At 42.0% G+C, this 24,792-nt stretch overlaps 2 protein-coding genes and 1 long non-coding RNA gene across 4 annotated transcripts in view; 2 read left to right on the plus strand and 1 right to left on the minus strand.

Annotated features, from left to right (window-relative positions):
* LOC137625338 (tRNA (32-2'-O)-methyltransferase regulator THADA-like) overlaps window positions 1–12,960 on the plus strand; it is a 51,434-nt gene extending 38,474 nt beyond the window's left edge. Inside the window, exon 16 of the mRNA XM_068356179.1 lies at window positions 10,852–12,960. Within this exon, the coding sequence (XP_068212280.1) occupies window positions 10,852–12,895 (2,044 nt within the window). The 3' untranslated portion in view covers window positions 12,896–12,960. The remainder of the gene's footprint in view (window positions 1–10,851) is intronic.
* LOC137625345 (uncharacterized) overlaps window positions 1–24,792 on the plus strand; it is a 544,968-nt gene that overhangs the window by 73,546 nt on the left and 446,630 nt on the right. The window lies entirely within an intron of this gene.
* On the minus strand, window positions 10,867–20,973 carry LOC137625339 (uncharacterized). Of its 2 annotated transcripts, none has more exons than XR_011040841.1 (3): window positions 20,850–20,973; window positions 13,003–13,176; window positions 10,867–10,999 (listed from the first exon to the last, which is right to left on the minus strand). It is a non-coding gene; the product is annotated as an uncharacterized lncRNA (long non-coding RNA). The 2 variants fall into 2 exon arrangements; XR_011040842.1 differs by lacking the exon at window positions 20,850–20,973 and adding an exon at window positions 20,754–20,806.

Raw genomic sequence — 24,792 nt, forward strand, 5'->3', positions numbered from 1 at the left:
CTGCCATAGCTTCCAGAAAGTTTATGTGAAATGTCTTGAATAGATTGGACCAAGTCCCTTGGGACTTCTTCCGATGAGAATGACCTCCCCACCCCTCCTTCGAGGCGTCTGTGTGAATAGTCAACGAGGGGGGAGGTGGCTGAAGAAGTACCGACTTCTTTAGTTGTCTGGTTTGAGACCAAGGCCTGAGAAGAGTACGTAGACGAAGCGGAACTGGTCTTCTCAGATCTCTTCGCGCGTTTGATGCATAACTTCTCCAAACTCCGGTTGCATCCTTTAGCTGTGCTCTTAGCACCGGGTCTGTTACCGAAGCAAACTGGAGAGAACCCAGCACTCTCTCCTGTTCGCGTTTTGATATCCTTTCGGAATCCAGAAGTCTCTTGACAGAACCAGCTATCTCCTTCCTCTTCTTCGCCGGGATGGAGAATCGGTGTGACACTAGGTCCCAGTGGATTCCCAACCACTGGAACTTTTGAGATGGAGAAAGTCGAGACTTTTTTCTGTTGATCTTGAAGCCTAGATACTCTAGGAACTGGATCACCTGCAGGGAAGCTTGCAAGCATTCTGTCTTGGATGCTGCCCACACCAGCCAGTCGTCCAGGTAGGCTACCACCTGGATTCCCTTTAGGCGTAATTGTTTGAGAGCTACGCTCGCAAGCTTCGTGAAGATCCTTGGGGCTATATTTAGCCCGAATGGCATGGCTCTGAAGGCGTAGAGTCTTCGATGTAGCTTGAACCCTAGGTAGGGGGAGAGTCGGCGATTGATTGGAACGTGCCAATAAGCGTCTGACAAATCTATGGAGACGGTAAATGCCCTCTTGGGCAGTAAGGTCCTTATGTGTTGCAGTGTTAGCATCTTGAACTTGCAGTTCACTATGAACTTGTTGAGTGGCGACAAGTCCAGAATGACTCTTGAGTTTTTCCGAGTCCTTCTTGGGAACACAAAACAGCCTCCCTTGAAATTTGATGGACTTTACCCTTCGGATCACTTTTTTCTCCAACAGTTCTTGAATGTATTCCTCGAGAACGGGGGTGGAGTGTTGGAAAAATCGAGGGCACGGGGGTGGAGTGCTGTACCAGCTCCAACCCAGTCCATTCTTGAGTAGGCTGTGGGCCCAGAGATCGAAGGTCCACCGATCCCGAAAATTCTGAAGTCTCCCTCCTACCGGTATCATCTCACTTCGACTGCTGTCCTGAGGTCCTGCCTCCCTGACCACGACCACCCCTGAATCCCCTTCCCCTTGAGGGGCGCCTAGACGAGCCTCTGGCTGCTCCTCTAGGCTTTGCTCGAAAGGTAGTTGACTGCCCTTCGAACGTTGGGTTAAATGCCGGAGACTGCGTCGACACGGCTTGGGGTACCCATTGGAATGTGGTCGGGGTTTGTGCCACCATCTGGGGCACTGAAGGCATAGGCAATTGCTGTTGCTGTTGCTGTCTGAATGGCTTGGCTGGCCGAGAGGGTAGCCTAGTCTTCTTAGTCTTCCTCTTTGGTTGGGGACCCTCATCCGGGGAAGACTTTCTCTTGAGCGACAGGCCCCACTTCTGGAGAAGGTTTCTATTCTCCGTGGCGGCCTTATCCACAACCTCCTTGACCGCTTCGTTAGGGAAAAGGTCTTTGCCCCAAATGTTGGAGGAGATTAGTTTCCTTGGCTCGTGCCTCACCGCAGCCGAGGCGAACACAAACTCCCTACAAGCTCTCCTCGCCTTGACGAAGCTGCAAAGGTCCTTCGTCACTGTGGCCAGATGAGTTTTAGCCACTACCATGAACATCTCATGGACCTTGGGGTCACTTGCCATTGTCTCAAGAGTGGTTTGAAGAGACATTGAGGCAGCCAGTCTTTCTTTCGTCTCGAGCTCCCTTCGCAAAAGAAAGTCAGACAGCTTGGGGAGGTTCTCACCGAACTGACGTCCGGCAATATCAGCCTCCAACTTCCCAACTGAGAAGGTAAGATGGACGTCCTTCCAGTCCCTGTGGTCCATGGGTAGGGCCAGAGACAAAGGTTTACACTCCTCCAAGGAGGGGCATGGCTTGCCAGCCTCGACTGCTTTTAGCACAGCCGCAAACCCTTTCTGCATTAAGGGGAAGGCTCTAGCAGGAGAGGACACAAAGGAAGGGTGCTTCTTACTCAAAGCAGCAACCTTTGAGTTCGTGAAGCCCTTCTCTTTCATCGAGCATGAAAGCAAAGCTTGAGCCTTAGCATGGTCCATAACTATGACCTCCTTCGGCTCTGTCTCCTCCTTTGAAGCTGGTTCCCTCCTCAAACGGACATAACAGTCCGGATACGACCCCTTGCTGGGCCAGAATTCCACCTCCTCAAGGGGAACTGAGCCCAACTTTTCCGATATGACGATCTTTCCGACCGTCATCGGCATGTGCTCAGCTTTTCCGATATGACGATCTTTCCGACCGTCATCGGCATGTGCTCAGCATATCTCCACGGGTTAGCATCTGAGCACAAGGGAAGGTCTTTCACGTTGAGCCTCTTCTGGGGCCCACGTGATGCTGCAAGTTTCCGCATCTGCAGCTCCATTGCAGCCGCCTTCTCATTATTCTCCCTCTGCATCTGTTGGATCATTCCAACGATGTAGAAGAGGGTCTGTCCCAGCTCTTCTGGGAGAGCGGACGATGTTGAGGGAATAGGTTCAGAGGCCTGAACCGGAGTAGCCGACACCTCGTCGACCTCTTCCTCTTCAATGTCTGGAGCCTGATCTTCATCCTGGTCTTCTGCCAGGAGGTCCTCTTCCAGACGCTCGGACACCTCCGACATCCTGTCGTCCAACTGGATGTCCTGCAGGGCGACCGCGACTTCAGCATCCACCGGGATCTGAACTACCGGGATCTCCACTTGAGGCTGGAGAATCACTGCATCAGCTGACGCTCTGGGGAAAAGGTAAGCCCTCATCTTCTCACTTGGAAGATAAGGTCCAGAGGTGTTCTGGAAACCCCTTACCCAGGTACGAAGCTTCTCCCTTGCTATATCCCTTGACTCCGCCGTCCTAGGGGAATCAAAAGCCTCAGCAACCAGGTTAGTGCACACGGTACATACCTGCGGGTCCCAATACCGGAGATCACCTTTGGAGACTGCGCATGCTGCGTGCCTTCTACACAAATCATGTCCGCAGAAGTTCTTGCTGCGGACGTTGCAGAAAACACTTCCACACTTCGGATGGTCCTCCTGTAAAGAGAAGAAATTTCCATGAGTATCAAGTGAACTACGTATCACTGGATATACATTGTTTAGCATAATTAAACAGAAAGGAAAGACACAAACTTGTGTTTCCCGCACAGTCAATTGTTGCAACCTTCCAGATATTAAAATCGTATGGTTAATCTGTCTTGGAGCAACCAATGAAAAATTTCCAGAGGAAACAGGTGTAGCTCACACCTAAAGGATGATTTTAAAATACCGAATAGTAGACAAGAAAGAACTCACTTTCTTTATCTGTAAGGCAACACCAAAGGCCTGTGCAAGATAACACAAAAATGTTAGAAAACACAGTGTTGTAACAATACTATACTATAGTTTTCTCCCTACAGTATATACTATACTGAAGAATACTGGTACAGTATAGAAGGTAATGTGAAGGCCGGCACTCATCATAACTAGATCTAAAGTACACTACTTAAGAGCTATAAGGCGGCAGAACGCTGGTTCAAATGCATGTGCCGGCCGGCAACTACACAAGGTAGCACCCGGCTGCCGGCCACCACTCGTAGCGACCGGCAGACAATGGCGTGATAATAGCCGGCCGGCAAAGGTATACAACCGATGCCGGCCGGCAGCAAAAGAACCAGAGAACTCCGACTGCCCGGCTGCCGGCCACTTAGGCCGGCAGCCGGCTAGGGTACAACACTAGAAGAAAACAGAATGAATGCCGGGATAAGAGACTGTACTACCTCATAGCCCGGCAACCCGAAAGAGTACACATAAGGAAGGGGAGAATAAAATTCAGGCTTCCTGACCAGTGCCATCTGGCTCTACAGACAAACATGGATGAGGGACCAAGAGAGGTCCGGGGAGCACTCAAAGCAGAAGACCTTTGCCGGTCGGCACTCTCTGCCGGCCGGCAAGGGACTGAGTCAACTCTACATCCTAACCTATGCTAGGTACAGATGTAGAATGACAGACAGTAATGTAATGGCTAGGCCATTACAGAGGAAAGAGGGGGAAAGGACGAAGAGGGTCCTACCAACCTTGCTTTAGTAATGAATCACCCGCAGCCAAGAAAACTCATCTTAGCCTAAGGGAGATCCGAGGAGGGAGGCCAGCAAAACTTGCCAACCCCCACGGAACCAAAGCAAGGAAGGTGTTGCTATTCCCAGAAAAAGGATCTTATCCTCGACACCGAGAACAGCAACACTGGACTAGTCTGCTAGATCACAAGAAGAAGGAATCATCTCGTACAGAAACCTTCGAAAGTGACCTAAGGAGGCTAAGCCTCCTATGTCTGTGTCAATCTAGCAAGGGAGTCTCAACCACAGGTCAGACATAAACAGACTCAGACTAAGAACTCTGATGTTCTGCCCCCTCTCTGAAGCCAGACTTACTGGAAACAGGAAGGAACAGCAACACCCTAATATAGTTGTATCGAAAGTTAATTCAGATAAACCACTAGGGTTAAGCCCAAGGCTTAAACAGAGGGAAAGGGATTGCACACCTTCTCCGAAGAGAAGAGAGCAACCGGGGAGTGTGAAAAAGTATACTAAGGCACCATAAGCAACTTAGCCTAGGCGCCAAGAGAATAGATTACCTAAATCACCGAAACTCACTCTGTATACTATCTTGGAAGAAATCAATATAATCTTAAATGTATAAAACTGCCTAAAGCTTCAATAAAATTTTAAAACACTCGGAAATCTGAATATCATGCAGGAAAGTACTAGGGCCAAACGACTAGGCTACACGGTCTAGCGTAGGCCAGAATCGGCGAATCCTTCGCCAAGACAAACAATACTAAAAGCATCATATAAAGAAATCCTATGTAACGCTAAACAGCTAAAATTATTAAAGCGAAACAGCCGGGAACGTCGCTCTGGCTAACTAAATAACTCATACCTAGCGAGCGACAGCGTCCAGGACGCCTCCGGTAGGCAACAGCTCTTGTAACAAAGATATTACTATTAATCACTTTAAAAATTACCAAGAGCCTACATTTATACATAAAAGAAATAATACTCAACTTATCAGAAGCAGAAGAAGTTGGAGAAAGCATAATTAATCGATTAAATCCAAGAATTTGCGAGAAACACAGGGAAAAAACACCGAGTTGTTGAGCTACGCAAAAAGGAATACAGATGGCGCCGTGAGCGGCGCAATGCACGCTTACGAAACGGGAGAGGAGAGATACCTTGCGAGCGGCTCTCCTTTTCTTTCTCGTTTTCGTTTTCTTGCCAATTGACCCCTTCGAAGTGTTATCTCTGTTCGGGGTGCAGATTGCCATGTGGCGTGTCAAGAATACGTCCTCTGATATTTCGCGATATCCCTGGTTCTTTTATTAGGGATATTCGCTCCAGGAGTTAGAATTCTGGGTACCTTAAGGTAAATTCTCTGGGAATATCGCCGTAGTTGTAATATACCCAAGGAAGCTACCCTATAGGAACTTCCATCAGGACGACATGGCTTGAGCCCAAAAAGGGCATGATGGTGAAGCACTTGGTGGCATAACGAGTGACTTTTTTTTTTTTTTGGCGGCAGATACAGCCAACATGTTGATGATGCAAGCCTCTTCATGGATAGATTACTGGTAGGGCTCCATTGGATATTAGACACGTAGATAAACGAAAGGGGTTTAATAACACTATGATTTCTGGGTCCAGAGCTGTGGAGTTCTTGACTCATAACACAGCCAACCAGTATCTTAACTGGATCTTGAAAAGGCAGGATGGTGTCATTTCAAAGTTCCAGAGGCAGATACCAAAGAAGGAAGCTATCTTTGCAACTCATCAGATACCTGTTCATTTCCGTTCAATAAAGAGGATGTCAACGCAGTTGCAGAACGATGGAAGAAGCAATTCATGACTCCCTTCTCCACAAGGCAGTAACATGTCTTCCCCCACTGCACCCAAAACGTCACTTTGCAGACAGGCACCCAAGATGTCAAAGAAGTCTTCTTGGCAGTTCAATACCAAGTCTTTTAATGTTGCACAACCCTTTCACAGTAAAGAGGCACTTGGAAGGTGAGGGAAAGCTGGAAAATGTGGAGGTTGGAGACCCGTCACAGACCTCTCACCCTTGAGAAGATTTATTCAGCAGACCCCTTTCAGATGGCGACTGCAAAAACAACCAGACCAGAGGTCTTCTCGATCATACTTCCAGATCCCAATCCATCCATTAACAAGGAAGTATTTAAGAGTTCACATTAGTTTCAGCCTGGGTCCACACCAACAGCATTAATCTGCTTCATAATCTAGACAAATGGTTGATTCTAACAGACTCGGTGGAGAACCTTCTCTTTCACCGAGATACTCTTCCAACTTTGTCTTGACCTGGGGGTAGTGACAAGTTTCAAGAAGTTCTCTCTACAGGTATCTCAGAACCTGGTACTGTATATCTGAGAATGCAGATACACTCACGACTAGGCAGTGTTTCAATCACAAAACAGAATCCAAAGATTCAAGGAAGTGGGTCATCCCTTTTTAATGCAAGGCTCACTGCAAGCTTGCCTTTAGCCATGTCTGCTGGAGCACATAACATCCTTGGATCATCTAATCCCCAACATGTGCCTTCACATTTGGTCACTTCACCTTCAGTGGCAGCTGGTTTCAAAGCAAGAACCTTCTGGGATAAAAGCCAAAGAGAGACTTGGGTTGGTGGATACTAGATACCAACCTTCTCAAAGGGGAGGTCTCCTTTCTCCTATTCCGGACTTTATGCTCTTCACAGATACATCAAAAGAGGACGGGGGCTCATCTGTTATAGCACATGGCCTCCAGGTTGTGGTCCGATTCCAATTGGAAGTGCCACATAAATATCCTGGAATTGAGAGCAGCACATACAACAACTCCTTTCAAGTAACACTGTATTGCTGATGAATGATATGACGGTGGTGGCATGCCTAAACAAGCAAAGTGGTACTTTTTCACGGCAGCTATGCCATCTAGCTGTCAAGATTCTGCAATGGACAGAAGAGAATTCCTGGCAAGAAGAATATTCTGGCAGACAATGTGGGCAGGAAGACTCGGGTAGTTGGTTCCGAGTGGTCTTTAACTACTTGGATAACCAATGAAGTCCTGACTTTGAGGTGTTCGCAGATAGTAGATCTGTTTCTTATGTCTTTCAACTGGAAACTTCCAGCATACTGTCTTCCAGTACCAGACCCATAGGCAGCCTTCCAACACCTTTGGGACAATATAGATGATGAGACTCTTCAACAAAGTGAGATCATCCTACAACCTATCAATGACTGATAGCACTGTTGTGGCAACAATCAGAATGGTATCCAGACTTACTACTTCTGCTGTCAGAGGTTCCGAGGGGACTACCGCCCTTACACAACCTCCTTCGGCAACCACATGCCAATAATTTCCACAAGACAGTCGTCTCCCTATGACTTTACGCTTTGAGTTGTCCAGCACCTCTTGGAGAGGATTTTTGCACCCAGGGGCAAAGCAGATGTTTGGACAACTCAGGTGATCTTCCATCACCATCTATCAGGTGAACTGGGCAATCTTTTGTGGTTGATGTCATGGAAGGGAGTGTCTCTCAGCTCGGGAGCCACTATATCAGAGTTTTTGTTATACCTTTGGAAGGAAGAAAAACTTGGTTCAGTCTTAGCGGTGAAAGGCTAATGCTCAGCCTTAAGCCTAGTCTTTAGACTGAAAGGGGTTAATATTTTCCCCACGATGGAATAAGCTCATACAAAGTTTGGAGCAAATAGCCGATCTCCTTTCAGTCGGAAGGGAGACCACCTCTGTGGAACATAATTAAGGTACAGTACTGCATTCCCTAAATGAACCGTTGAGCCGAATGTCGATTTATAACTTGAGTCTTAAAAATGGTTTTCCTCTTAGCCTCTGCTATTCAAGGAGAGTGGGTAATTGGCACTCTGCTTCATCCCAGAGTTTCTTGCTGAGACTGAATCCGGGTGTAGCGTACCTTAGGCTTGGGCCCTTCTAGATTTCAAATCTTCGGGTAACTGACGATTCTGATAAATCTATGTTCAATGAGAGCATTTAGGTGCTATTTCAAGCGCACAAAAAGAGCTCGCCCACAGATCAAGCTTCAGCATGGCAGTACGGGCAGAATAAAAAGAAGGATTACGAAGAACACTGTCTCCTCTTGAATTCAGCAGGAGTGCAAATCCTAAAGAAACCAGGATCAGCAAGTCATCAGGATACCTCTTTAGACTTGCCCCATTCAAGTGGGCCAAAGCTGAAAGCAGAGCGAATACTTTGGGGAGAAGTGAATAATTTCAAGCTGACCATATAGTAATTGCTGTCTCCATGCTGAATCTAGTTTGATGATCAAACTTGTTCAATGACCAGAGGTCGATGGCTGGTCTTGCATCTCCCGGTTATCTTCTCAACTGTAAAATCCCAGAGAACTTATCCAAACAACTCAAGAGTGCAATCTTCCCCATCTCTTGTTTTCATTGATTTTGGAGGATAACTCTGGAATGCTATTAGAGTGCAAGTGAGAGGAGGTCGAAGATTTTCAAAGGCTTGGTCGAAGATTTTCAAAGGCTTATGCTCAATGTTGCAGGCTGCTCTGGCATGACGGGCATCCCCCACTCACAACAGCCAGAGGAGTTGATTGTCAATTTGAAGTGTCCCTTTCTTACCTCTATTCCCCTCCTGAAATAGCTAGGTTGGGCACGATAAAGTGAAGCACTGTCCGAGCATTTCTTAGAAAAAGCACCAACTGGAGAAAGTGACCTAGCTTTGGAAGCAGTCCCCTTTGTAGGGCCTGGACCTGTGAAGGTAACAGCACAATATATGAGGAAGTTATGGGTAGCCTTCCTCCACTTTCTTATCATTGCCTGTATGTTCTCTTGAGGGAAAAAGTACCAGAACTTGTCTGGAGAATTTGGAAACAATCTGATCCCTCCTCTTCAGGTCTATATTGGTTATAGCTGCTTCCATATTGGACAGAAACAACTCTCTGTACTTGGCAGTCTCAGAATTTAAACAACATGAGTAGGGGTGAAGTAGGTAACCACCAGATCACTGTTTGATCAGGAGTGAGAATGAACTGGGAGCATACCTTAAAGAGGGTGCAATCAGAGCTGTGCTTTCTTTCCGGAAACAGAAACTTTCTTTGCCATTCGCACCTCCAAAATCTTGATGAATTATGGTGTACTTTAGTTTGTGGTACAGTGACAAGCGCAGGACTGAGTGGCAAACAAGCATATCACTTACATACCAATCAACAGATTAACAGAAAGTGAAGACCTTGTCACCAATCACAGGTGTGAGCAGACATTGGTGCTTGTAGGAGTGCCGACAGAAAACCCGAGTGGTTGTTATTGCAGGGTGTGCGTGGATTGGCCATCTAGGGAAAGAACATGTGATCTCATTCCCTACTGTGGGAGCATCTCCAGCAACCCAGGAGTTACCAGGTAACTTTACAATGTGACCAATCACAGAGACAAGAATTGCATTCCAGGTCTCGCCTTAGAAGGGATTTCCTCACTAAAGGGGAGGAGACAGCTGCTTTCATCCTGACAGACCGAGTGTGTATGGTCTGGTCGATCATTCTTCCAGGACTAATTCAGTGATTTCCTCTTCTCCTTAAAGTAGCAGCATCTTTAGAAGCTAACAAAGGAGGAGGAGGAGTGCACAAATTTCTTGTTTTTAGTTTCGAGGTCATATAGACGACCAATGACATTCCTCCCCGGAGGGAAGAGACCATTTGTGACCTCTTCAAAAGAAGCAGAGACCACAACAGCAGATGCTAAAATAGATATATAGCCGGGGGTCAGTTGGTCACTCCAGTGGCAGTTTCAGAACTCCTGATGGCAGCAGAAATTTTCTTCTACCAACAAACACCAATGAAGGCCAACTTCCTCAGGTTCAGGTTGTCATACAGCCACATGCAATGAAGGTATGACTGAACAGTCTTGCCCCCCTACAAAACTACATAATCACTAGCATTGATGAATTGTTTGTACATAAAACCTGCCACAATTCTTGATGGCCTTACCATGAATGAACTTTAATCGTTTCACTTTTCATTTAGTTATCCACATTTACCCAAACAGTTAAAAGAATTAAAAATCAAAATTTTATATGCAGCCAAAGTTGAAAGTGCTAGACTTGCTGACTGAAGGGTAGTTGCAGCTTTCCCAACACTTGCCCGTAGTTTTAACTACCTTATTAAATTCTAACTGCTTTTCAAGCTTTACTGAAGTCAATCTTATTAAAGAATGATGGATTGTATTCGTGTAAGAACAAAATAGTACAATATCACAAACCAACCTGTTAGGGTTATGTCTATTGTAAGGTAAAGATGAGAGAAATAGCTAATCCCTGCACGCGCAGGAGCCAAGCGTGGTTGGGAATATTACCCTGGGTAAACTCTCGAATGATATGTAGTGCAGCCATATACTGTAACAGAAGGATGGGGGTGTAGAAATATAAAATTACATTAAGGGGTCGCCACCTATTGGAGAACTGCAATAAATTATACTAAAGTAAAATTCATTAAATTACCTTCCATACTATAAATATATACCTAATGATTAGTAACAAAATTATAATCTAATTGTTCTGTACATAGTACTTACATTCAATGTGATTAATTTACACAACTTTTAAGATATTTCAGTCCATCTCTTCACTTACCAGCTTGATAGTGTGAATTTCATAGCTTCCTTTATACGTATATCATTTTAATCAACTTGATTTTTCAGAAATGCTGCACTGCAACTTTATGGTGCAGTTGTTCCGAGGATGGTTGGGCAGAAAAAGGTTCGCGACGATTCATCAACACTTAATAGTCTTACGGCATCAGAGTTTTTGTCCAGGCATTACGAGCTCGCTGACTATCTCCTTCAACTCCTACAAAACAACAAGAATATTGGCAAATTGCAAGAAAAATTAAAATCTAGTGAAGATAGTAAAAGTATCAAAATAAACCAAGACACAATTGCATGTGCTAAAGACCTGAAAAATAATAACGATTGTAACAACTGGACATTTTCGTCACCCTTAACAGAACATTCTCATCTGGTACCCGTACTGAGTTTACTTGCAAGACTTTCTCCAGGTACAGGTATACAGAAAAGTCAAAAACTGAATGAAAGATTGAGTAAATATTACAATGTAACTTTTCTTCTATTGGGGTCTCCTATTCACACAATTCGCCGGCTAAGTGCACTCTCCCTCGTCGCTCTCACGCCATGTGAGCAGGCTGTTGTGATGGTTAAACGTATCATTAGTTCTTTGGGGAATGAAAGGTCATCTGCAAACGAAGTGCACGGTAAGTTACTCACTATCATAGAATTTCTCGATACCTATCCCAACTTGATAACCGACGATAATGTGAGAGTACCGTTGGTTTCGCTCGCGTTGATGATTTTGGAATCGACCAACGCATGTTATGTGACGGCCAACGCTGCTCTAAAAATTGTCAAAGTTTTGAACGTTGAGACGTGTGATGTTAACCTAGATGCTATCGATATTTTTAAACCAGGGGCGCCGCAGTTCGTGTTGACAGCCACAAAGTTAGGGATAGTGCGGTTTTCAGAGGAAGAAAAAGAAAAATTTGTCATGAAAAACATTTTATACACTCAGGTACTCGAAGAATCATTCTTAACATTTTTGGAGGGCTACATTGAAAATACCACAAGTGAGAAGTGGATGGAAAGAGTAGAAACTGCAATTTGGCAGAGACTAGAAGAGTCTGGAAGCCTTAAATCACCTGTTTTAGTGAGAGTTTTATATGTAATTTTAAATAAACAAAACAGAATTTCACAATTTCCATTAGAACAAGGCATGGAAAATCTACTCACTTTACTCCAAGGTTTTTGTGGAGCAAAAATATCTTCAAAAGTACTGACAGTTATTGCCTTTATAATTAAATACCTCTGCAGTGTGGACCAATTTGATTCGCCTCTTACATGTAGAATTGTAAGAATTTTTTGCTCTGTTGTACGTAAATATTCGCACCCAACGTCAACAGAAGACTACCGCTTAGAAGCTAGCACAGCTCTTAGCGTAGCATTTCCGTCTCTTTTCTCATGTCAGATGTGTGCAAACATAACCACAAACGAACAGCTGATTTTTGCTGTGTTAGATTTAGTGCAAGATGAAGATTCGTTAATCAGAGATGCTTCGTGTCAGATTGTATTACAGTTGCAAAAGTATTCCCTATCACATTTATTATATCTTTATCCTGAAAGTTGTCTCAAGAACCAGATAGACAAACTTGTCCATCCAAACCTTGCTCTTAAGTATTTCATTGAAATCGTTACTACGCACAGCATCCACCACAACGACTGGGAACTGCTTCGGTCCATTTGGAGATCACAGTACGAGGATATAAAGAGTGAATATAAACCAAAATTGAGTCTCTTCCAGTCACAATCTGTTAATTTATACAGCGAACAAAAACACTGTGGAATGCAGATAAGAAAGGCCTTCGAAGGGGTAATTAGAGATTACGTTAATCAAACAAGTGAACGCACTGGTAAACCTATTGCCAAAGATGCCCTTTCTGAATGGGTCCTAGGCGAGTATGAAGAACTGGAGAAACGAGCCAAAGATCTTATGGACTCCCTTAAAAAAGGTGAGGACAGATTGACTGATAGGAGATATCTTGTGGCAGAATTAATTTGTATTAAAGCACAAGAAACCCTTTCATCTATAAGTGATATCATTAATATTAAATTAGATTTTAATTTTAGTCATTCACTACCTTTAAAAGACAGAAAATACTATTGGTTAAATTTATAACTATAATTTATTACCTTTTTAAGACAAAATACTGTAGGTTAAAATCATAAATGTATTTGTATCAAATAAAGTTATTTTTATACTCTAATTTTGGACTTTTTCCTCACCTTTTATTTACTTGAATTTTCAGTGGGTTTAGGGGTATTGATATAGTCTCTCCTGCACATTCTTTGTAGTAGTCCTTATTATAAGCATTGACTGTATAGTCTTGAATAGCAGTTGTCCACCAAGTAAACCTTTGTCTTTTTCATGGATGAAGTATGTAAAGCTGATCCGAGTAACTGTGAATACTGTATACAGTAGTTGGTTTAGTTTATCTGCGATCAAATTATAACAATAAGAGAATATCTGAACAAAGATAACTTTCCAACATTATTATGGATAATTCTAAAAGAATCAATGTCATTAACTTAATACATAATCTAGTTAAAATAGTACAAACTGTTTATAAAATTCTGGCTGGCTTGCCAAAGCTACAAACACCAAACTTAGAATGGTCTGGAGAAACTGCATTAAATATTAAAAGACAAAATATTTCTCGACAAATATGTCATAAATGCAAACTATTACTGATTGTCAATATCTGTTACTGTAATTGAGTGAATGTTGGCCACTGGAAATTTTTTTCAAGCATTATTATTACTAGCTAAGCTACAACCCTTAGTTGGGAAAGCAGGATGCTACGAGCCCCAACGGTTCCAACAGGGGAAATAGCTCAGTGAGGCAAGGAAATAAAACTAACCCAATGAGGAAAGGAAAATATCTTAGGATCAGTAACAACATTAAGATAGTTGTCCAAAATAAACTAAGGGAGACTTAAGTTAACCCGTTCAACGTAAAAACATTCACTGAAAGTTTTATTTTCTGAAGTTTCAGTAATTCAGCTGGCTGATAAGATCATTCCACAATCTGATCACAGCTGGAATAAAACTTCTAGAATACCGCATGTTGTCGAGCCATATGATGAAGGCAAAACTTAAAATTAACTGCACACCTTGGACTACGTACAGGATAGTACAGTTTTGGAAGATCAGAATGCAAAGGATTGTCAAATTATGAAAAATTGTATGCAATAAGCATAAAGGATTAACTGAACAACGGTACTAGAGATTATCAACATAAGGAATACTGTAAGAAATTTAATTGAGGATAAGTTTTGTCCAACAAATTAAGAAGAAAATCAACAGCTGATGACCAAACAATCAAACAATAGTCAAAACAAGCCAGAACAGACTTGGATGGTGCTCCAAACATAATACAATACTGTACATTGATTTCTGTGTACTGTACCTGAAACTTCAACCCCTTAGGATAGAAGGTAAAAGTAATTTGTCTATTGAGAGAAGAGAGACTCAATGGTCCTCATGGGAGAAGAGGAATTCCTGCAAGTCACCGAGGATTGAGAGGAGTATGTTCAACAGAGATGGAGGGAGTTCAGCAAGTTTTGGGATAGCTGGTGCACAGGACAAAGATTGCAGGGTGTACACTGCACACAGAGGAGAGATTTCTGGAATATACTCGGAACCCACGTTAGAGATAAAGAGCTGCTCATAGGAGAAGATGGTTAATGAGTAGGATGAGGTACCTCACCGGGTAACCAGCGAGAATCAGCCATAGCAAGATCTCCAGCTGGAGTGAAGTCTGAAGATAGAGGATCAGAGACGAGGGCAGGAACTATGTCGTCGAAATTTATAATACACTCTGCCGCCATCCTCCATTACCGTGTCTTCGGTCTTGGGTAAGACCTGATAACTAAGGGACAGGCAGGGGAAGAACTGGGCTCGAAAGGGAAGATCTAAACCTCTTACTCTCCTTCAAATCTTGAGCAATCGAAGGAGAGCGTTCACATTTATCCTCTTCCATCGGCCATGGCACTTCAACCATTGGGAGGATGACCAATCACTACACAACACAAGGGGACTCTGATGAACAATCATCTCCTAGGGTACGACATAATGGATGAAGATCAACGTCAAGGTGGCTCATAAAAGTCCCACAAGGGCAAGTACGCATAACACACACTTGTCTCACACTTTCCGTAACAGAAAAGAAAGTGAGATTAAAAAAGCCAAGAAAAGTGGAGGCCAGTAACTGATGTCCAATTGCTTCAGTGACCAGGCTACAAGTAAGTTATCAGTCACTAGCAACACCATATCAACCTATATGGTAGGAGGTAGAGCGATGTTGCCATATCAGGCTGCCAGATCCCATATAATTCCTCAACTGGTTCTAACTAGCAAGAAGTAACTCCACTAAAATTACTCCATTTATATCCATGTGGGAGCAATGCTTATTTTGAGCTACTTTGAACACTGACACGAGCAGGATATACCTTCATCCAAATAAGTAAAACTGGACTAAAATGCAATTATTCATAGGTATTCAACAAAATATCACAAATTAAATAAAAAAAATTCCTAGCTACACAAAACAAAGTCTCTGCAAGGGAATAGGTTTCCAGAACAAGCTGGATGGCCATTGTAATCATTTCATGAGGTAGTTAAAAGTCAGGTACTGAGCAAAGGCAAGGAGCCTTGGCTCACAGCTATCAAAAGCTCTTCATTTATGACCTTCAACTCAGGACTGGGAGGGGTGGTTGAGGAGGGAAGTTCAATCTAAAGATTATTTCCTACGCAAAATACGAACCTTTCTTAATTAAGGAAACCTGCTGATTGGTGGGTCAGAAGTCCCCCCTAGAACTGCACTAGCATGTTCTTTTTCTTCCCTGGAAGTGTTAATCTACTTGGTCCTGTACAAAGATGAAGACACCAGAAACTTCTCAACCATCTATCATATGGAAGAATAACCTGATTGGGCCTGGCCTAGACTATCCAAGAAGATTGGTATGTGCTTAAAGACGGATCCCTTCTCCCCCAAAGGGGATAGCAGTCTCGAAAAATATATTTGCGAATGACGATCAAGTTGGTATACATTCCACAATACTCCCCCTCATCTAGGGAGGAAGTGGGATAACTTCTCCAGGTTCTGAAGAACAGAGTTCGAAAGTATAGTTTACAAGCATCAAGTTACAGCCAGCGAGTAATGCTTTGACCGTTCTGTCCTCAAGAGAGGTGGAGAAAGAGATGATGGAAAAGAGCCAGTCATTCTATCTTAATTCTATTTTACCATCCTGTTTGGAAGCTGGGCTTGCTACTAAACTACTTGAGCAGCCATCACAAGAACAAGTGTAAAGACATCGAGGTGCTTGTGGGTACTCGGAAAGGCCATGAAGGTGGTCTGGTGCATATAACCCTCAATCTTCAACACCTGGCAGACTGCAAAATTCCTCTTGAAGGGAAGGATGGGACCAAAACCATGACTTTGCAAGTTCCGGTCCTAGCTAGTACCTCAACCCTCTTGGCAGTCGAGGCATATGCGGTACGAACTGTCTCACGAAGTTAGAATAAGATTGTGCCCCCAGACACCTCTTTCTTGGTTCTGCCAGTGCTAAGGGAGTCAATGACACTAAGGTCTGAGGTGTTGGGTTTTCAGGCAGCAATGCGAGATTGCAAGATCTCATGGGATATAAAAGAATCTCCTCTCTGTGCCACCTGGCACTTCACATAACGAGGAGATAAAGAAGGATTCACGCCTGGGATCATACCCTGGCAGGTTTAGAGTTTTGGACACGTAACGTGACACTAAAAACTAGGGGAGCTCCTTCCACCCCTCAGAGTTGGAAACTTAGGCAGAGACAGTGTGCAACTCTTCACGGATACTTAGGGAGCAGAGATAGTCTCGAGAGTCTAAACCTTGATTGATGACCTTCGTAAAGGCTCAAACGGACACTAGTGAATGCCTTCAGAACGAGGGATACATCACCCTCCGGGTCTTAAGGTCCTGGGATCATCAAGACTTTTCAATGCTCCTCACAACCAGACAACTCCTACAAGGAGGAGAGGTCTATTCCCATCTGTCAAAAGACCAAGCTCAAAGCCGACTGGTGGCCCAACAGCATCGACTGAGAGGAACTTTTCTTAGAAAAAGAAAAATGAGAAATCTGCGATCTGTTCTAGAGATACTATCAAGAGAAAAATACCTTCTATGATATTTTTCACCTAGGATGGCCCACTCTCTCTGGGAAAGTGAGGGCCATAAGGAGTTGCCTTGGGATCTCAACAGGGTAGAATGGAATACCTGTACTATTTGGCCCGGAAGCCGCCAAGGACAACATGAGTCTCTGTGTAATCCCCACACGATGGGTTGAACGGAGAGTCGAAGACTGAACCATCATCGACAACGACACCTCCCCATAGGGTAGAAACTACACTGGTGGTTGTAACAGCATAGACAACAAAGGGATGACTGGAAAGCCTAACTATAAATAAAATCTGTGTGCTCCAAGTCCCTGATAAGCATTACCTATTGCTAACGTGCCCAACTAAAAAACTCGACAGGATTTGGTATTTCAAAGGGTTCAAATGTTACCAAAACAGTTATCTAATAAAGTTATTTTCAATATATTTGTATTAAATTATAGGCCTACTGATCATTAGAATACTACCTATATTCTTATCTATACTTATATAGCTTGTTCCTTATTCAATTATTTTATAAGCAGAGGTCACTTTTAAGACTACTGTACACACATTTACGAAATGCAAGTTATAGTTAAGTTGTGTATTTAATACATATACAGTATAATAAAACAAATATAACTTACAGAATATGTGAGACACACATCTGAAATAGAACCTGTGCGTAAGAAGTATTATTATTATTACAGTATTACTGGCTAAGCTGCAACCCTAGTTTGAAAAGCAAGATGCTATATGCCCAAAGGCTCCAATAAGGGAAAAAGTCCCAGTGAGGAAAGGAAACAAGTAAATAGAAAAGCTACGAGACGTAATAAATAATCAAAATAAAATATTTTAAAAACAGTAATAACATTAACTTAGATTTTTCATACATAAGAGTGGGTTGGGGCTACAGGCCCGGAACGACTGGCACAGGTGTCGGAGTGACGGGCACAGGGGTCAGAGTAACACCAGGTACTGGGCCAATGCACACCGATAAATTTTGCACTGATGCCAACTTACACACCTTTGAAAATGGCTCAAGTCTGTGCTGAAGGTTTTTTTTTTTTTTCCACAGGTACAATTACATAAGAGTGGGCACAACCAGTTCTTTTGGACTTGGGGACCAACAGGGGAGTCATCACTGGCAAGGAGGTCACATCACCAATGCCTTCCATCACTGACCTAAGGAGGTCCAACCATCCTTAGGTCAAAGTTATCATCGGCAGACTGCACAGCAACAGGAAGAGAGCTTCCAATCTCCGTTTGGGGTCCGACGATCACTGGGGGTACTCCACAAGCCACCAGAGCCTGATAAACCCAGTGATGTAAATCCAAGACCTCGCTACTACCGCATACTCCACGGGGATTGATCCAGAGGTGTACAGTATGCACAAAAGTAGCGGTAGCAGACATTCTTGGTATCTTTATGGGCATTGCCAAAACCGACACCAGAGAAGGCTTAGCTCTTGTCTTTCCTTCCAAGGCATACACCTGTCACTGCACAGAAGGCTATGAGCTGCACTCAACAAATAGGAATGATTGTAAACAAATCATGCCACCTACAGGAAATGCAGTGTAAATCGGCAACCCGTTTACTCAAAAATAAAAAAAAATAAAAAATGTGGCATCATCCACCCTTTCTATGCCAAGTATGAAAAACTGTATTCACATTCAACATACTGCAACTGCAACACCAGCCAGCATTTAAAGAAAATCAAAGACTTTCGATAGGTCGCAATAGTACGGCCATACTTTTTCAGGCCAAAGACAAAAAGTGAAGAACATCTAACAGACGAGTGGGAGGGTCTACTCACCCGCGCTCGCCATCCGTTGTTAATTACCTTTGTAACAAATTTGACGGCCGTTCCAGCTCCACTAAAAAATAAATTACCCATTTTAAAGGACCAAAGGTTTGTATACACATAAGAGCAACTAAAAACTATGAGAAAATTAAACAGGACACAACATTAAGTCCATACTCATTACGGCTAAAGAAAAAAAGCCGTCTTTGTCAAGCTATTTGTACGTGCTCACAATCTGTTGTTAACTACCATAATTGCAACGAATATACAGGCGCGCACACATGCACACACATGAATGCACGCACGCACACACACACCCAGATTTCCAGGTCTTTATTTCCAGGCGAAGGCTCTTAGACCATCAGTCATAGCCCCCAAAGCAACGAATCTTCCAGCTCTTCTAAAGACATTCGCTATTTAAATGGACAAAAGGCTTGTATAGGTACGAGAAGAATTGCATCTGAGGTTTTACCTACAACGAATGACCAATCTAGTTTCATTAAACACGGAAAACGTAATAAGAAGCTCTTTACTCCTCCATCAAAGGCTACGGTAATAGTATAGAACACCACGCTCTCCATTTACTACAATATAATGTACAGTAATCCTGCAGTTCTCACCGTCTTGCACAGTAATTAGAGGGTTATTTAAATTCTGGGAAAGCAATAATTAGCAAGATATGTTGAAGAGGGGGGAAGGGGTTATAAAAAGAAAATAGCTCGGTTTCCTCACTAAACGACTTGGAACTGACATGTCAACATCGTCAACCAAACAGAATTCGTGATGACAGCGTACATAAACAGAAGTTCGTGATGCCAGCGTACATTTGATTTACTGTATATTCAAAATATACTTAATTAAAAATGGATTAATCACTCAAAAGTGTCCTTAAAATATGCAATTCAAAAATAGTAACACTTTTGAGTAATAACAATTCTTGATTAAGTATATTTTGAATATACAGTATATCAAATGTATGCTGGCATCACGAACTTCTGTTTATGTACGCTGACATCACGATCTGTTTGGTTGACTATGTTGACGTCAGTTCCATGTCGTTTAGTGAGGAAACCGAGCTATTTTCTTTTTGTAACCCCTTCTCCCCTCTTCAACATATCTTGCTAATTATTGCTTTCCCAGAATTTAAATAACCCCCTGATTACTGTGCAAGAAGGTGAGAACTGCAGGATTACATTATATTGGAGTAAATGGAGAGCGTGGTGTTCTATACTATTACCAAGAAGCTCTTTACTCCTCCATTAAAGGCTACCAATATTGCCTTAGCATAAACGGCCCAGCCATCACATAACCTCTGCAAGGACGAGTCATCGTCTTAGGTCAGCTAAGGTTAGGCAGAAGCTTAACTAAGTAAACACCATTTAAGAAGTTAGGTTGAGGAATATGGGGCTAAGATGTTTACAATTATCGGTGAAAGGGAAATTAATAAGGTTTTCTCATAGTTACGGACAGAGAAAACTTTCCTATTAAAATGAGTTTTTCCTAAAGAAAAACGAATGATTTGCAGCAATAATGACAGTCAAACATGGAAAATAAACACAAGAAAACCAGTTGGGGAAAATATACGCAAATTATTAAGCTCTAACCCTACTAAATATGTAGCCAAAAATGCCAAACTAATCAGCACTCGTACATTTCCTAAGAGGATATTCCTGTTTTTCTAGTAACAGTTACTATATAATATACATATACATAAGTTATTAAAGGATTAAAGTTTTCCCTGTCCGTAACGACAGTAAAACCGACTAGATATCAAAGTATCATAGATTTACACACTATTGTTACCAAGAAGGCTAGGACGAGACATAACACAGTACTATAGTGGGTCTAGATACAGTTTTCGGTAATGTTGTATTGTATTACAGTGTGAGTACATTGCCCTGTAATACACTACAATGAAACCCAGTTTTCCCGATAACTGTAAAAGAAATTATATGAAATTTTAATTAATGCTTTTATGTAGAATTACAGTAGGTATATACAGTGAAATACAGCGTTTAATGTTAATTAAAAACTTACCCATTACAGTTTCCACAATCCAGATGTCACACAAACAGAAATGCTTCTTCAATATTTACTACAATAATACAAGTCACTGATAATAAATTTTCTCACCTATAGCTCAAGTGTTGAATCCAAAAATTGTCCATTGAGCTTTTTCCGAAATTCCGAATGTATACCGTAATACCAGTGTAAAGAGGTGTATGAACTTCAAGGATCGTGAAATGGCAAAATTGGCTAACCGGTAACTGACGTGATTTTTTTTTCTTATTTACATTCATTGTCTTTGATTGTGAAAATAATCTATTTTAGGCTATTTTACTTGAATGGATATATATATATATATATATATATATATATATATATATATATATATATATATATATATATATATATATATATATATATATCTTGGTATGTGTGTATTATCCTTAGAATATGATGGCTTCTAAAGAAAGCCAAGACAAATAGTTAAATAATTATTCTTGTTTTAACTGCAGAAAACTTGAAACATCAGATGATCATCTCTCTCTCACACACACATGTACACATATATAGTGCATTTTATTATTATTATTATTAAATGCTAAGCTACAACCCTAGTTGGAAAAGCAAGATGCTATAAGCCCAGGGGCCCCAACAGGGAAAATAGCCCAGTGAGGAAAGGAAACAAGGAAAAATGAAATATTTTGAGAATAGAGACATTAAAATAAATATTCCTTATATAAACTACAAAAACTTTAACAAATCAAGAGGAAGAGAAACTAGATAAAACAGTGGGCCCGAGTGTTCCCTCAAGCAAGAGAACTCTAACCCAAGACAGTGGAAGACCATGGTACAGAGGCTATGGCACTACCCAAGACTAGAGTTATAATGTTTCCTCTTTGTAGACTACCTCCATATTTCAATTCTCTTATTATTATTATTATTATTATTATTACTTGATAAGCCACAGCCCTAATTGGAAAAGCAGGATACTATAAGCCCAATGGCTCCAGCAGGGAAAATAGCCCAGTGACGGAAGGAAATGAGGAAATATAATACAAGGGTTGTGGTCGCTGATGTGGTAACGTCCCCGACTGGTGATCACCAGACTGGGGTTAGAGTCCCGCTCAAACTCGTTAGTTTCTTTGGTCGCTGCAACCTCACCATCCTTGTGAGCTAAGGATGGTGGGGTTTGGGGGAGCCTAAACATCTATCTGCTGAGTCATCAGCAGCCATTGCCAGGCCTTCCTTGGTACTAGCTTGGATGGAGAGGGGGCTTGGGCGCTGGTCATATCAGAGTTTAGGACATTGTCCTGCTTGCTAGTTCAATGTCACTTTCCCTTGCCTCTGCAACTCATGAGCGTCCTTTAAACCTTCAAGAGAAGTTTAAGAACAATAATATTAAAATAAACCTTTCAAATATAAACTATAAAAACCTCAAAATAACAAGATAAAAACTTATTATATAACAAGATGAAGAGAAACAAGATAGAATAGTGTGCCCAAGTGTACCCTTAAGCAAGAGATCTCTAACCCAAGACAGAGTAAGGCCATGGTACAGAGGCTATGACACTACCCTAGACTAAAGAACAATGGTTTGATTTTGGAGTGTCCTACTCCTAGAAGAGCTGTCCATTACTTGGCTACTTCACAGGAAATTTAGGTCAATAACTTTAGTTCCTTGAAATGTTTTAACTGAAGGAGCTTAGTACAGTAAGCCAAGTGCTGGGGAGTATATTATAATCCACTAAGAAGTATGAGTCTATGCAGTCATACTGAAGAGGGGTAGTGGGATTGAAGGTAAAGACAAAGACTAGAATGCAACCAATACAGTTTTAATTCTCGTCCAAGCACTCGAGCATTCACCTCTCTCGCCAATCCATCAACAAACAAATTGAACAACCATGGTGACATCACACATTCCTGGGAGCCTTTGTTGGGTGATGGCCAGATCCGTTTTTATTCATAGAAAATGGGAATATTATAAAGTGGGGTGGACTGTGGCCGTCATTCTAAAATTGAGTTCGTAGAAAACTGGAATATTCTGAACTGTGGCCGTCGTTCTAAAAACGATTTTGGCGGGAGAAGCTAATTTAAAAAACCCACCTAACCTATGCTAAAAGCCGTATCCTTACCCAGGGGGGCTTCGCCCCCCCCCCCCTTACCTACTACGGGAGCGAGAAGATTCGTGGCCGGAGTAAAAACTCGAGCCACAAATTTTCAGGTAATTTAGGGTTTTCGGCAAAAAACATAAAAGTGTGCGTTTAAGCACATATTTAAGATCCGTAGACCATTTCCAAACGTTTTTATTCTATACAAGATAACAGTTGAAGCGATAATAAGCAAATTAGGACGCTTGGCCGTAGCGCTACAAACTACCCCATTCCTGTCTCAGCCCCACTCACTCACTTCATTTCCAATACTAACACAAGCTTTACTGCCTATGTATAAACTCTTCAGTGTTCGCAACAACCTTCCACCAATTCCATATAACCTCATCACATTCCACATTGCTTCCCTATCAACTCTATCAAATAAGCTTTCTCCAGATCCTTAAATGCAACATACATCTCCTTACCTTTTGCTAAATACTTCTCACATATCTGAATAACTGTAAAAATCTGATCCATATATCCCTTACCTCTTCTAAAATCACCCTGCACTTCTAAGATTGCATACTCTGTTTTGTCTTTAATGCTATTAATTAACACACTACCATAAACTTTCCATCCACACTCAACAAACTAATACCCCTAGAGTTACAACACTCTTACACATCTCCCTTACCTTTGTATAGCAGAACAATACAGGAACACACCAAGTTCGCTGGTACCATTGACAACATAAAAGATATTAAACAATCTCACCAACCATTCAAGTAGTTACAACCCCTTCCTATAACATATCAGCCCTCACACCATCCATACCTGGTGCTTTTCCTTTCTCATTTCATCTAGAGCTTTCTTCAATTCCGCTCTTCTGATCTCTCTCTCTCTCTCTCTCATCACTGGCACCTCAACACCTTCAACAGCAATTATATCTGTCTCCCTATTATCCTCAACATTCAGCAACCTTTCAAAATATTCAGCCTACCTTTTCCTTGCCTTATCTTCTTTCAGCAACATTCCATTTTCATCTTTCACTGTCTCTTCATTTCTCCAAAGTATGCATCTGAATATTCCTCTTTTGGAAATGCCATTACAAACAACTGAACCCCACTCTAATATCATTTCCTCTGAACTGCCTTCCGTCAGCACCTACCTTTGTATTTAATTCTGGAACCAGCACCATTCCATATTCTTGAAGCCCGGCCAAATGTTGACTATATAGTTTCTCCTACAGGAAATGTAGCAAACCCTAGAAAGAAACAAGGAGACAAATGGGAGGGATATCTAGAAAAAAAATATTGGGACGAAAGGAAGAGAGGGAAAACCCCTTATGGGCTGTGGTTTAAAGAAATATATATAAAACAAGATGAGAACTATGAAGGATTAACAAGAGATATGACTGGAACACAGTAAGAAAATAGCACCAGAAATATATTTACTATAAATAATTAAAGGAAAGTAAATTGTCCTTTTCATTAAAGTCCTCTTCATTTCATTCTAGGTTGTCATACCTTGGTGAAATTCCTCAGTAGGGATTGAGAAGTGAATGCCTTTGATTGGAAATCATCATCTTGGGGCTTTCTGTTCCTAAAACTAGATATTTGTAAACTGGCTGACAATTCACCTTTCCTCTGTCCAGTTTCGAGAGTTGTGATGCTAAACGTAATGTAAGGACACCGCTCCCTCCGTCGTCCAGAAATTCAACAAATTGTCTATTTATTTAAATTCTCCTTTCGCCACACCGTGGCTTCCTATATATATGTATTCCGCTCCCTCAGAGCTACAATTTGACATATGTATTATTTCATTACATGTTTCTGTTTACTTGCAATTCGTGTATTTGTTCATGTGAGAAAACACATATATTTTGGCGGGAAGTTCAAGCTGAATTGGCACCTACGCCATGCTACCTTTCCGTCCGCACCCTGTATTATATTCCCACGCATGTTTGAATAAACTATCAG

Source organism: Palaemon carinicauda, chromosome 32, assembly GCF_036898095.1.
Source record: "Palaemon carinicauda isolate YSFRI2023 chromosome 32, ASM3689809v2, whole genome shotgun sequence".
Lineage (NCBI taxonomy): Eukaryota > Metazoa > Arthropoda > Malacostraca > Decapoda > Palaemonidae > Palaemon > Palaemon carinicauda.